General features: G+C 39.3%; 1 protein-coding gene across 25 annotated transcripts in view; it reads left to right on the top strand.

Moving 5' to 3' along the window:
* LOC117138600 (microtubule-actin cross-linking factor 1) overlaps positions 1-15,640 on the top strand; it is a 75,318-nt gene that overhangs the window by 6,951 nt on the left and 52,727 nt on the right. For 11 of the 25 annotated variants that reach the window (XM_033300796.1, XM_033300793.1, XM_033300795.1 and 8 more), the window contains exons 1-2: positions 9,384-9,549; positions 12,577-13,195. In XM_033300796.1, coding sequence (XP_033156687.1) covers positions 12,766-13,195 — 430 coding nt within the window. In that variant the 5' untranslated portion in view covers positions 9,384-9,549; positions 12,577-12,765. Of the gene's footprint in view, positions 1-893; positions 1,468-9,375; positions 9,550-12,576; positions 13,196-15,640 lie in introns of those variants that run through there. The other 14 variants (XM_033300785.1, XM_033300784.1, XM_033300801.1 and 11 more) reach the window with 4 other exon arrangements.

Here is a 15,640-nt window from a genome sequence, read left to right as displayed (position 1 = left end):
ACCAAGTCACAATAACGGGCCAAAAGCAATAACAATTCTAGTTCTTCTTGTTCTTTTATGGCTTTTGGACAACTGCATACAAATGTTTTGCTTCGCTCTTCCCCCGTGTTGCTATCTTTCTCTCTCTTTTTGCTCCTTCTTATTTCCGGTATTTAAACTTTGCGCATGCGCATTCTCTTCTAACTGAAAAAAACCGGTCGCTCTCTTTTTCTTTCATCTCTCTTTGCGGTTTTTGTTGACATTTTAATGCACTTCCCACTCAAGCCCACACATACATACATACATAAAACTACGCTTACTGTTGTCTTTTTTCTTTCTGCTGTTTCTTTTGGTGGTTTCTTTTCGTTTCCGTTGCAAATTCGATTTACTTCTACTTCGAAAAAATAGCCGAGACACAATTACTTTAAAACTGTGCCGCATTATCAGCAACTGCTCTCATGTATATTTTTATACATTAATGGATCATTGTTTTCCGCTTAATTTGCCAATGACCTACTGCGAGTAAATGAGAGCACAGAGATAAGGCAGTGGAAATCGCCCCTCTTCCTCCATACCCTCCTGACCCACTACCGACTCTCACCCATTAAATATGCAAATAAGTGTGTGCATACAGTTCAAACTTAAATTATCTACCAGCCTATAAGTATGCAGTAAAATATGGAAGCGGGCTTTTTGATTCTCTGAAATACAATAGACAACTTTAATTATTAAAAAAGGCAATTTCGTGGACAAAATAAGTGAAATATACACAAAAACGAAATAACAATTTTGTAATCTAAGAACAAACTAAAAAATTCCGCAATTAGTTTTTAAAATAAGCGATTCACAATATATTCTTGCTAAAATTACCACTAAATAACTAAAGTTTCGTTTTATTTTCATTTCTCTTGCAGTCTAAGTATTATAATTTAGCAAATATGTTGCTAGCCAAATTCTAGTTAGGTAAAAATTAAGATTACGTACAGGGAAACTCGAGTGCAATCAAAGTAAACACAAGAGGCTGCCGCAGCACATACGCATCCGTGAAAAGTCGGGAAACTGCGTCCACCGTTCTCCGTCCTCCGCACCACGCAGCCACAAGAAACGGCAACAACACGGCGTCCCCCCGCAATTACGTCCGCTCGCGCTCCACCCCCCAGTCGCCCCACTCCCCGCAGGCGGCACTCCTCGGCGGCGTCGGAGGCGGTCGATCCCACGGATCCTCCCACCATCATCATCATCCGTACCACCACCATTCGCCGTCACCATCACCGTCCGCACCATCGCCGTCGTGCCCCACGTTGCAGTTGCAGCCGCGATTGCACCAATCGGAGCAGCAGCTGTGCCAGCGACGCCGCATCTATGCGTCCACGGGGAGTGCCGCCAACATCATGATGGATCGCGAATCCCTTAGCGAATGGGCTAAGGACAAGCCGCTCAGCATCCTGCAGCTGGATCCGGCGGATCGTGCGGTTCTCCGCATAGCAGGTGAGTGCATCCACAAAACATTTCAATTGAGAACACTTAAACCTAGAAAGTGCTACAGTGGTCGCTCGTTAAGAAGCACTTAAAGTTGAAGTAAAAATAAAGATGGCTCTAAATGTTTTATTATTTTATAATATACAAATTTAAAATGTATCTAATGAGCGACCGCTGTAGTTGATATTTGCTTGGAAGTTTGTGTAAAAAGAACATTTCTATGTAGCCAGCGAACACTGTAACGCAATTGAGGTAATCCCCGGCTGATAGCTCCATTCAAATGGCAATATGTTGAGCAAATATTTGGCCGACTCGCCGTGCCCCCACCCACCACACACGGGGCCACCCAACGGTGGAGCAGCAGCACCACTCGGCGGTTCATTGCACTTGGCATGCGGCACAGTGCTGGCAAAACTGTGCTCGCATTTCCACTCGCTTTTCAGCCATTTTGCATCGACGACGCAGCATTATTATGCGCTAATTCCACGCTAACGGTTGCAGCCTCCGCCCAGCCGATCCCCCTTTCAGTCCCCCCTCTGTTTATCCATCCCCATATAACCCGTCCCTGTGCCAGCTTTGCTGTTTTGTCTGTCAGTCACTTGTGATTCTATTTCTGTTCCGCCAACGGAGTTTCTGCGGCCCACAGAACTATGTATGCACTAGATATACTATGTATACCCCCAATCTCCCTCCTTTTGGCACTTTTTGCAATGGCAACTGAAAAATCGAAATTTATGTCGCCGTCGCAATGCCTGAGGGCATTGTTAGTGCCGCACAATAATCAAGTAAAAAGGCTAACACACAAATGGAGGCACTAGAATGCGATGTCTATTGAATACTTGTCGCATTGTGCCCAGACTATGTATGTCTATTATAAAGTTCTGACGGTGAGCAGTTCAAGGGATTGTCGAGCGGTGAAAGAATCTCAGAACGCAGCACATCTAAATAAATTGCATTTCAGATCGGTTGCAACATGCGTTTTCTGGTTCATTGCACATACTAAATATTGGAGTTATCAATAAAGTTAACCTGCAAAGTTTTAAAGCTGGGCTTGTCATAGGATCATATATGTTATTGTTAAGATCTCAGCAACTCCTCTACATGAAACATTTAATCTTATTTAAGATATAACACTTCCAGCATGACAATGCACATGCGTCAGCGTTCAGTTGTAATTGCTTTCAATTGAAATTGATTCAATAAGCAAGAAACGCCCAAGATCGTCAATGAAAATGAAAACAAAACTCGTTTTACCTTAACGAGCTTTGTGCATGTGGTTTGTATATGTTGGAGATATTTATAAATTGAGATTGATGTCTGGGATTAAGGCCTCCAGAGAGTGAGACACCTCCACAAAATGTTCCCTCATGTGCCCATTCCAATTGCACAGCCAAATCCGAACCCAAATCCGATTTCACATGCGAAATCAAAAGTTTTTCGCCCGCCTAATGGAGTTTTTCGCTTTTTTTTGTATCCAGTTTATGTGTATTTCCCCCCAATATAATTCTCGTTGTTTGCCGCTGAGTTTAATTAGCCCTGAGCCAGTTAGCCCACACACAATTTGGCCAAATGCATGTAACGGAAAGCGGAAAACTTGCCCACAAACAGTTGCCAACTGCATGGAAAAAGGGGGGGAAAAAAAGCAAACAACTAACTATTGCCTTTAAAGAGTATAACGCCCCCTTAATCGCATTGCTTTGGATAAGCTGAAAGATGTGTTAATGCCTCGATTAAATAATATTTGCTTACGGTCTTCTGTTTACAATTGTGCTTTGTATGTATATTTTTAAACTTTTACTCTTGCATTTTGATTTTCTCACCTATTGGCTACGCCTGCGCAAAGTGAACCAATTTTGGTGTTTGAATATTTGGACGTTTGCGTGTGGGTATGAGGCAATATTTTTTAGGTTTTTTGGCTTTTGGTTTTTGGCCATGCTATAATACGTTAAAGCGAGCCATTTTCGATTTCGTTTTCGGATTACTTTGACAGCAAATTCGACAGCATTTATTTTTAGATGGGTGTTATCACCTGGCCTGTCCCATTACCATTAATCGACAGCGTCTTGATGAAGTGCTTGGCTCGTTATCGCGTTATCGTTATCGAACTTTTTAGTTAGCGTGTCAAAAGGCTTGGTCGAAATCGCATCGCAAATTGTAGAGGGGGTGCCGCCAATCCCCTGGATCGCTGCATCGTACAGATTTCATTAATAAATCTAGCGAGTGTCTACGTTCTACGTTTATGTGGCGGAAAACTATTAGATATTCCAAGCACATTTACGTACACGATCGGTTTTAATGGGTAAATTAGCCCGGCAACAGGCGGCGTCCGTCACCGGAAGTACAGTTGCCACAAGAAGGAAGTCAGCAGAGTTGTATTTTAATGACACATTTATGCCACTAGGTCGAACTGTCTGAGTTTCATAGAAAAGTATATTAGAGAAATAGAGCTTTGAATTTCATAAAAGTTTATGATGATTATGCTCTATAATGATCAAGCATTTTACCAATTTCCCTATTGCTTCCCCATAAAAATCGTTTGTATTTTTATCACACGAAATGTTTGCTTTTATTTTTCGGCATTTAGAGTTGTATCTGGAAGTTGAAGATACGCCTACCGACATAACACGATGTTGTTAATTGAAAACTGATAACCGTTTCTCTGTTCCAGACTGTTTTATTCTCCAATTGTTACCCGTTTCTGCTTCTGTTTCTTTGGGACTTTGGGTGTACGGTACTATTTCGTATTCGCATTCTCTGTTTTCGGTGATTCTCCTTTAGCGTTGGGGTTTTTTAATTGTCGTTATGTATTCTCGTGTCTCCATATCGTTCTGCAGCTGTGTATCTATATCTCGATGGGCTGTGCCTGTGTTTGTATAGATATCTCTAATTAGTTTTCAATTCAATTTGCATTTCTCGTTCGTTATGTTTCCCCACTCCCCATAACTTTATCTCTCTATTTCCAGCGACTGCTTTCGGTAATTATTCGTCTTAAGTTATGGCACTTTTAAATGTTCTGGAATCTAATGACTAAAATCTGATGACACATCTGAATGTTTCGGTGATGATTCGATACGTTCTTCACTCTAAATATTTTTAATTTTTTGATACCCTTTCGATATTATACCCTACTATATTATAAGTTTAGCAAGAATAATGACCAAAAATGGTGAAATGGCCAAACAAAACTGTAGCGTTTGAAGCCAAACAAACATCTTGATTTCCTGGCTGGCAGGTGATACTCGTGATTCATATTCACACGCACATGCAGTAAATATCTTGGTACTCCCCCCAAGGCTACAAAACGCCATATGGCACCTTTCCCAGACAATTGTCTCCCCAAATCCACGGGCGCCTTTTGCTCCCCCGCAACCCCAATATATATATATGTATATGTATCTGAGAAACTCTTCTGACTCATTAAGATAAGCAATTTTGTGTGTCAATTTGTCAACTCCAAATGAGAGGCAAAAACTGTGGATCAAAGCGTAGGACCGCCGAAGCACTTGAATATAAATAAAATCTATATAAAAATGTACGCAGGCACACACTCGTACGAATTATTTGTACACAAATATTTAATTACGCTACTAATTGCCAGTGACGATCGACAGCCACGAAATGAGACACTCGGACTATGCGAGGTCAAGATACTTTATATCGAGGGGGAAGATATATGTACATATGTACGTATAAATTATATATTTATACTCCGCAGATGTTGTGCAATGTTTTTATTTCGCTAGATCAAGTGGCATTACTTTTCAGCTCTGTGGGAGTTTCAGTCAAGGCGTTCCTGCTTTTGTGGCTTTCACAGAAATTGCAATGATCTCAGCTCCAGCCAATATCAATTTATGGATATTTATGACCTGTTATATATATCACAGCGATGTTTTTGCCGATATCAGACATACATACACATGTGTGGGTGGAGTGACCATGACGTCACTGCTGCGAAACAAGTTGGCCTTTGTCAGCTATCGAGCAATCATTTAAATGACATTACACGCAAATAAAAGTGAACAGCAAACCAAGTACACTTTGAAAACAAAGCGCCATTGTTGGGGAAAGGTATTATCATTAATTGTATGCGAAGTTTAAAACTCACTTTTTATGATATATATGATATATTATATATGATATATATGAATATGAATGATATATGTATGATAAATAAGTAATGAAATCATTTTAAATTTGCTATGAATTACAAACATATTTCAAAGTTAGTATATTTATTTCCAGTGTAAGAAACGCCCACTACTTAGTGTTGTAAACCAGTTTTACTCTTTTCGGTTGGGGGATGGGTAACAACACTCACTACTGGGGACTGTCTGCCTTCAGTGGGTCACCCAAACCCATTCCATTGAGGAGGGACCACGGGGCAGGGCACCCTTGGAGTGAAGTGAAGTGAGCTTACACGAATATTCCATATACCATTGTTTTTTCCCGTTTCGCCACCTTTGTTTACAAAGTCAGCACAAAAAAAAAAAGGGAATATCAGTCAGTCAAAAGCAAAACTGTAACTTTTTTTGTGGTTTGGGAGTTTTGGGGAAGTGGGGGAGTCCACTTAGCCGGCATTCCATCCTGACTTGTTTACACTGTGACTGTTCACAATAAGCCTGGCCAAATGCCACATTGACACACATATCTTTCTGATTATTTCGAGAGTTGCAAAAACTTAATGCGGATAATGTCTCAATTCGCAGCAGGCGAACTAAAAAAATACAGAGTGATTTAATTTTAAAGGGAACAATCTTATTTGTTTAAGTAGTGTGTTTATTTTAATAAATACTTTCTGCATGCGTAATACATTTGACTTGTAATGTTGTTTAATTAGTAATGTATTAGCAATCACTAAATTGTTTTTTAACTTTTTTGTTTTGCTATAGAAAACATGATAGAGCTTAGTAACTTGTTGTTCTTGATATAAAAATAATAAATGACGATGTGACAATACTTGCTTCAGTGTTATCGATTGAATTTTATTTGGCATTAAAAAACATATTTTGCAAGGAAAATAATAAAAAAAAAATTCATAAATTATGTCAATAATAGTTTTTAGCTTTATTTCAGAAATTCAATAAACGGCATAATTGAAAAAGCCTGTATAAATTTGTGTATCTATAAGCTGAAAATCAAGAATAATTGTACATTTTTCACGATTTATGTGACAAAGTGTGTTAAGCACATGACGTAGTGCGAATAAATTGTCGTTTCTTCTCGATTGCAATTTCAATTTGCCGGCATTCCGAGACCAAACGGGAAATTGTCTGCAGCGGCGTCTGAGTTCGAGTCTGAGTTTTCAGTTGAGTTTTTTTTTTTCATTTTTTTTTTATTTTGTAAGGTTGTTGGGGCTGTACTGCTGGTTGCTGGTTGCCTTGAGACGGATGTTGGTTGTGACAGGCGGAATTCCGAAGACTTTGGGCGGGAGCGTGGGCAGCGGTTTAGTAATACATGGCAATAGTTATGGGCGGCAGCTGCTGCTGCCCAGCAGTTGATCAGTGACTAAGTGGGTGAGTCCACTCAATCGTTAATAAACCATTAAGTTTTGTGCAAACAATGCATTGTCTTAAATCAAAGCCCAAGTTCCTTGGGCTTCGATAAAATCCTCGCTTGATTGGCATGCAAATTGCCAGCTCCTCCCAACAGCTCGATATATATTTTTGTAGCCCAACTCAATGGCGTGCCAGAAGGCAATTCAAAATGCCATAACAATCAGTTGGCAATTAAATGGCGCCCCTCTTCAAAAAACCTCCACCTCGCAACACCCCCAAGTGCCCAATGCCAATCGCCCTGGTAATTCAAAATCTGCTCAACGATGTGCGATTGCCAATTACTAATTAAAACCACAACAGCAAGTGCATGAAAAAACAGTTGGATTATTTATACATATATCGATTGTCTGGGGGTGTTGTTGTCCACTCGAGGAAGTGGGCCGACCAAGAGGGAAACTGGATGACTGCCAAGTGTTGGAGTAGATGGACTGGATTATCTAGATGCAATCACTCGACTGAGACTGAGACCCAGACGGAGATCGCGACTGAAACTCCAGCTGAGGGACATGCAAATGAGCGAAGGCGGGCCCAAAGACCATACCCACACGGCCGGAAAATGCTATTGTATTTTAAATAGGTAAAATAAACAGCGAATAAAATACAAGATTCAACGTGGCTTCCGATTGAAAATGAGTCAAAAGCCAAGTATTTTCGATTGAAAGGTATATAGATTCGAGTATTCTTCAGCTTTATTGATTAAAGTATAAAACTGTCATATGAATTACAATTACCAAAAATGTGTGATTTTTTCGCTGTGTCTATAGGTGTTTAATTTTGGACAAAGAACCGAAAAAAGGCCAACTTGGTCGCATTAAGCCTACGACAAAAATTCAATACTCATTTATGGACAGAGAGGCTTAGTCACATTTTCGACCTGACTCACGTTGATGATCGAATACAAGTGATTACTACTCGCTCACACACTCGTTCGACTGAAATTCGTCTGCATAGGATTTCCGTTGAAAGCAAAACAGCTGTTTTCGTTAGCTGCTTTTCAGATGGGTTTACACTTCTACTTTTTGTAGTCGTATGCAATTCCACTTTCCATTTTCATAACGCGTTTTTTTTCAAAAAGCCAATAGGCCCAAAAGCTAATGCAGCTCAGCTGATCGGACGCTCTTAGTTTTTGCTCTTGAGTGGGAAAATTGAAAATCACTCGTTTCTCTGCGCTCTCATCTTGGTGCATCGTACATTTTTATGGATTCTTCTACTATTTTTACACATAATTTTTTATTTTTGGCCGCCGGGCGTGTTTGTGTTTATGACAAACAGAAGAGTTCTTTCAACTGCAGCTTTCAAATTTGTTTACAAGTGCGTGTCGATCTGCGGTCTCTCTACTTCCATGACCATTTCTTTGCGGCTTGGCTAATAAACCACAAGAAAGACGAGAGCCAAATTAGGGCTTTCTGTTTATTAACGGCCATGACCATTAGCGGTTTATGTTATTTTCTTTTTGTACACTCGCTGCTCGGCGAGCCCACATGTTTAAGCGGCTTCCTCTGGCCCGCAGAAAAATATCTAACGCTCTGACCAAATATGAGGAATTTCTTTTCATTTCGCATGCACTGCACGAAAAAATAGTCTATAAGAATGAACAATAAATGGGCAGTATAGTTGAATAACTTAAATATTTCCGAATGCAAAAAGACGTTTAAATTGAGATCAAGACTTTAGGCGGCAAAGTTATGTTGGTAAATCATCATACATTTTTTTCAGTGCGCCTAATATCGCTCATTTTAGAGGTACAATTTTGGTCATTCTTGTTGCGGCTTAAGCTTCGAAATAAGTTGGAGCGCTCAAAGAGCGTTGACTTGCTGCTCTTACGCTCTTATCTTCCCACATAAAACCGGCCACGCAGTGCGCTTTGAGCTGATTTTGAGTGAATTCAGATAAAAAGAGTTATTCAAATGAGTAACTTGAACATGTCGACAATGCATTAATACATGATCCGTAATTGATTAGAATATATTTTAATATTTCGCCTCCAATACTAATAAAATTGATACATTTCGATCCATGATCAATTGATCAGATTGATCGAAATGAACTTCTAATGACCAGCGAGTGAATAACTGAAGAAATGAACACGTTAGTGAACCGAGTATGTGAGTTTATTCACTCGCAGCAAATTGGACAAGTGATCTTGCTCACTGAGAGCACTGTTAGCAACAACAGTATCACGCAGTACACCTGCTCCGCTCACTCACACTCACCTGAAATCGCTCGCCCCCGCTCCCGCTCTCTCACGCTCTGTGTGCTCTCTTCGCTCTTGTATCTCTGTGGCTCTTGCAGTTGTATCGGTATCTCAGCACCCAAGTGAATTCGCTTAACACAGCGGCGCTCAGTCAAATTTGAACCGCGATACCGAGCGGTTGGGCGTTCATCTGCTAGAACTTCGTTCCATTACCAGTGACTGTGTGTGTGCGTGCGTTGCGTCCGTATATGAATACATATGTGTGTGTATGGTGTGGCAACAACAATTTGTTAACGCACACACTTACGCGCAGTTAACGAACGCAACTTGGCCCTTAAAAAAGTGAGAAGAAACCTCAAGCAAAGTGCAAAATTATAATCAAATTGCCCTCAAAATCAACACTCAAAACTTATATAAAACAAACCGCGTTTATCTTTAGTGCAAAAATTGTGTTGAAGCAGCAGTAAAGACGTCAAAACACTATAAAAATAAATAAATGACTAAATCGAGTGGACTGTGTATAAATGTCCATCGTTGTGTTATCGTCCTAAATAAACTTAACCGATAAAGGAAATCATAAATGGAAACCATGAACTCAGAACTACAGAGTTCTCAAAAGAGAAAAAGAATCCAAGCAGCTGTGTTGCATTTCTAAGATATTTGCTTGTCGCAAACGAGAAATTTTCAACTTCTCCCAACTTCTTTTTAGTTGTGCGTTGTTGTTTTTGCCATTTTTTGTGGTTCTTGTTATTGTTGTTGTTGTTGTCTGTCGTCGGCTGGCTTTTCATTCAATAACCAGTTTTTGTCAGTTTTTTTTTCTTTAGATTTTGGTGAGCTTGAATTGCTCTTTAGGGGCGATCTGGTCTCGGATTTTTTATCGCTGCACACGCACTAAAATCCACAAAGTCGCACAGTAGTGTGTATTTCATTTCATTTAGGTTTTTCCTTTATAAAGACAAATTAGTCATGCCAAACGCATGCAGCGCTCTATACACCCAAAGAAAATATTTTAAATAGTTTAAAAAAGGATTTTAAAATCAAATGTATTGCATAGTAACGGTCTCGTATGTAACTGTAAAAGAATAAAGAAAATATTAGGCTTGTTATTACATTTTTTAAGCTAAAATCAACAATTCTATATATAGAATAGATTACTATAGAATTTATCTACAAGAAAGTGGTTCAGTTAATTAGATAGCTGGATTAAAAACCATTTAAATTTTTCTCCAATTAAATGTCATTTTTCTCAGTGCACCCTCTTTTCCGCCCCTATCTCTTCACCGCGTTCTCTCTCTTCTCTTTTTACCTGTTAGTTCTGAACACAAGGCTTTCTTGACATGCCAGGCATACTTAATTCCGGCTCTCCCGTTTAAACCTGGCTTAGAAAATGAGAGAAAATGCACAACTGCCATAACTGTGCCACAAAGTGGGGGAGGAAGAGGAAAAGGTGTGGGAGGAGTAGTGGAAGGAGGGAGAAAGAGAGAGGCGAAAAGCCAAGTTCAGACAGTGGCAGTGGGGAAATATTTTCCGTGAATTTATTGTGTGAAATTTTGCATGTGAATGGAAAATGCACACGGAACAAGCAGCCAGCAAATAACAATAACAAAAAACCCATAATAATAACAAGCAACAAAAAATATGAGTGAAAATTATTGAAAGCCACTTGCAGCAGAGTGAAAGATGCAAAAAAGACACGAAAAACTGTTGACGATGGAAAATATAAACAAAAACCGTGAAAAAAAACCAAAGATCTAAAAAAAATGATCGAAAACTAAAACCTAAACCAAAATTCAAGTAAAAGTTCACAGAAACGGCCAAGAAAAATTGTTTGTTTGTCATTTAGCTACGTTACGCCCAGCGTTTGCATAAATAAATTAAAAATTTAAAGCAGACAATGCAAACAAATTGACAAAAGTGCAGAAGGCATGCCGAAGTTTATACACCCTTTCAATTAAAGTAGTATTTTCAAAATTAGTTAATTCAAGTCACTTTCTGTAGGAATATTATTTTGTTAATTGATTAACAATAAACAAACCGATTTTGCACTACAAACTTCAGATTAGAATCCAAGTACCTCATTGGAAAAGTAAATAAACTACACAAACTTTGAATGAAAAATGAGTTGAGAGAGCGAAAGAAATTCGCCCGTCCATATCTACATACGACTTTTGGGTATATATAATTGTATTCGTATCTAATCAGAGCGACAACCCGTCTCCTGGGCCCGCAGCTGGTTGCGTGTCTAGGCATTTATTTATTTATACTTATTGTGTGCTTACGGGTCCGAGCCAGAAATACGGCTCCAAGCTGACCTCATGAATTGAATGGAATCACCCACCAAAAAACAAAGCACCGAAAGTAACTTCAAAATCGGGGCAGAAGTGGAGATTTTGCAAATGAAAGTACACGAATAAAATTGGATCACAGTTTTGTCATTGTGAAGATTGCAAAAATTGAAGAAGAAGAAGAAGAAATGAAATACAAAATGAAAAAAAAAGTGGACACGGAATGAAATGAATTAAGTGCTCGCTTTTACTTGAGCTTTGTGTGTGCAGCTGCGTCTGATTTCAGTTTCAATTTATCTCTATAAGTTTCAATTTGGCTGTCGGGTAAAAGTGAAGCGATCTCGATCGCGCCCTTCTCCCATTGTGTTTCACTATCTCGGTATCCCATATCTCTGGGTGTATCTGATGGATACATGGCGTCGCCAGTTCGTTCGCCCCTGGCGACAAATGCACCATGTACGCCAGTGTATCTGCTAGATACATTTCGCCCAGCACGTTTTCTTTTGGCCAACGGCCAATTGGAACAAAATGCCGGCAACGCACAAAAACATAAAGTCAACTACACCAGCTATAGAAAAACTTAAAACGCTTCCGAGATACACAGTAAAAATGATGCGAGTGACGGAATAATATTTATTTTAAATATTAAACTTGATCTTGGGGTTAACAATGAATATTATAAAGTAAAATTTATAGGGACAAATCTTAAAGTTACAAAAAATAAAACTTGGTATGAGGAATATCTTTTAGAAAAAGAAAAACCTTCTGCAGATTGTTAAATGTTTCAGAATGGTTTTGGTTTAAAAATAGACAACATTTATATTTTTGCAAGTTTTCATAAATTTTTTTTTGTGTGTGCAAATAGCCGACTTCCTGAACGAGAACTTTTACTTGAATTTAGTTTAGTGCTTAGTACACTCGAATTTGGTATCTCGCTAATTGCAACTCATTTGCAATTGCTGTTTTCCGATGATTTCACGTTCAAGTACGCGGATCGCTGCGTCTGCAGCTGAATCATCGCAGCTAATTTAGGCGTACAAAATTCACAATCATTTGTATTTAAATTCGACAACTCCAACTTCAGGTCCATCCAAACCGAGAGCAATAAAAAAATAAAAATCACAAAGTGCCATCGCAAAACAAACATAAACTCCGAAACGTGCTAAAAATCGTAAAAAAAAAAAGAATTTGCGGCGAAAGTTGAGGAGTGTGTTGTTCATCACCCAAAGTGTTTCGAGTGTATCCCCGAGTCTTTTAATGTGCCACCCGCAAGATGACATCGCATTCCTACTATAAAGACCGCCTGGGCTTCGATCCCAATGAGCAGCAGCCGGGCAGCAACAACTCCATGAAGCGGAGCAGCTCCCGCCAGACGACGCACCATCATCAGAGCTACCATCATGCCACCACCAGTAGCAGTCAGTCGCCGGCAAGAATCTCCGTTTCGCCGGGTGGCAACAATGGAACGCTGGAGTACCAGCGGGATCGGGAGCTGTATAGCAACAACGGCAGTCTTCACCACCACCAGCAGCAGCAGCACCACCACCAACATCATCATCATCATCGCCACTCGACGACGGGCAGTGCATCATCGCCGCTGTACGAGAACAGCAGCAGTCCGGCTGCTCCCAAAAAGGCCAAGCACTCGTCCACCCAGGCGCAGCCGCAGGGTGGCTACGAGGATGCACTCACCCAGTTTAAAGGTAGCATGTCCATTTGGGATCATTTTATAGAAGATTGGGACATAATGCGTAAGTGGGAAATAGGATTTTTGCGATTCTTTTGGCATGTGTTGTGTTCCAGTTCTTTGATGTTTCCTCCATTGTTTTTATTGTTGGAATCCAAGAAAAAGATTTATTAATTGCCGCAGCGGAAATCATTTGCATTTCAAGTTCGCTTCGTTTGTATCTCGTTTGTATGAATTTCAATTATGAATCCGTCGCGGTTTCATATATTTCTAAGCTTAACTAACCCCAAACATGTTTTCCAACGACCGACTACATATGACGGAAGCCAAGCTTGGGAGCAAATTATAAAGGGTCAAGGTCGAGACCCTCTTTAAATGCTAGCTTAGAGTCCACAGAAGTTTTAAGCAAATATTTAAGCTTAGTCTTCCCAACTGGTTTAAAGATTTTGAGTTTGAAATATATGCAAAATCCGCAGGAATGTGAAACTGATCCAAATAACAAACAATTCTAAGCTATGACGAATAAATTATCTCACTTTTTAGCAATGCAATTCGTATCTTTTGGCGGACTTTTCAAGGCCTTATCGAGTGTTATAAATACATATTACAAATTCCGACAATCACCGAAATTAGAAGGTGTGTTGACACTTCTTGGGCAAATAGAAACACATTCGCAGACCATTGGTCGCACCTTTCTTGGCACATCAAGTGCTGATCAAATAGAAGGGTGCCATCTCGACCTTGAGTTCAATAAGAGCCATAATTGTCCATTGGGGGTGAGTTTAGGGTATGCTATATCGTCTAATCATCCCTCTTCTCTAGGGAACCTGATATTTTCATCGTTTTGGACACCACGAAATCTGTGTTGTCAAATTAACAAACTTTCGGTTGGCTTTAGAATTCCACGAATTTCGAAATGAACTCATTTGTCCAGTCGAAAGAAACGGGTTTATGCTTATTGACTTTTGTAAGCATTTATATGGGCGTTTTATGCTTATGGTTATACGTTTTCGATTGCCTGGCACTAATTTGCTGGCGCCATTAGTTGGGAATTTTTTTTTTTTTTTTGTTGACTTGCAGATAAAAGCGGGAAGTACTTGGAATACCATTTGAAGTGCATTTCCTTACGCTAATAGTATAGAGTGTGAGTTCATTATTTATATCTGGCAAATGCGTGAATTTCTTATCACTGATTGCAAACGTTCAAAACACGATCAAGCAACCGACGTCCTTCATAAAACTGAACAATAAAAATGTTCAACTGGTAAATCTTTAAGTCTTGTTGCTAATTTCGTAATTTAGATATGCAAGAATATATCTAATATAATATATATTGTACTGTCATTTATTTAAATGCAAATTATATGTTCACCAAATTCGAATTGGATTTCTTTCGAGTAAGCGTTTAAATGTTTTTTTTTTAATCAGACTTGTATGATCAAACGTCCTTCTAAGGTTAAGTGTGCTAATCAATGAGAATGACTAAATGCAAAAATAAACATTAACGAATATCAAATAAGCGGCTCCGAACTCTTCTACAACAACTTAACGAACGTTTAATCGTCAAAAACAAATTCAACTTAGAACGTGACATCATCACGCGCTCTTCAAAAAGCCGCATACAGACACATATCCAGATAGTGTGGCTACCCTGTTTTGGTATTTGTGCCGTCGGAGTCGTACACCTTTGCACAATCATTATTTGTGTGAATATTTATGAACTCTTTGTGTGTTGTTCTTGGACTAGAGGATGATAAAAATAAGCCCGATTACGAATCGGCTTGGTGTTGCATGCAATCGTGCAGAAAGATTTCTGCGGAAAGATCGGATACCTCAATGAATGGGCGAGTTTTCGAGAGTTGGAATCTCCGCTTGAATGGAAAATTGCAAACCGATGAGTCATCGGATTGGAACAAGTTCAAGATCTTTTCGCTTCTCCATTTCTCACACTCTCTCTATCTCTCTCTCTCACACACTCTCTTCGACTTGACTTACCTGTAAGTGAAGAGCTGGAAAATTATTGATAGGGTATTAACAGTTTAAGGTTTTTTGTGTTATATTACAAGCAAATATTTATTTGGTCATGCAATTGTACATGCAAAAAATTGTATTTGCCTGGAATCCGATGAATCACTGTGATTCTTTTTTAAAGCTTAGTCATAACTTTTGACATATGTGCTTTTTGGCATTTTGAACGAAGGACATTGTCCGTTTAAGGGAGAGATCTTCTGAATTAAGTGCTCCAAGCTTTAGTTCCTTATCCACAAAAAGCTATAAGTAGCAACAAAATATTTATAGTTATGTATGTGTATACAGCTGTATATATTTATATACAACGAAGGACTTTGTCCGCTTAAGAGAGTTGTCCGCTCTAGGAAGATTGTACCGTACTTGCACGTGGACCGTCCATTCTCCACGACGATCCATCACGTATTTGCCAATTAGTTTGTGCCCGACTCTT

This window comes from Drosophila mauritiana, chromosome 2R, assembly GCF_004382145.1.
Source record: "Drosophila mauritiana strain mau12 chromosome 2R, ASM438214v1, whole genome shotgun sequence".
NCBI classification, from domain to species: Eukaryota; Metazoa; Arthropoda; class Insecta; order Diptera; family Drosophilidae; genus Drosophila; species Drosophila mauritiana.
Note: the sequence above shows the minus strand (reverse complement) of the source record. Positions and strands in the feature narration are given on the sequence as shown.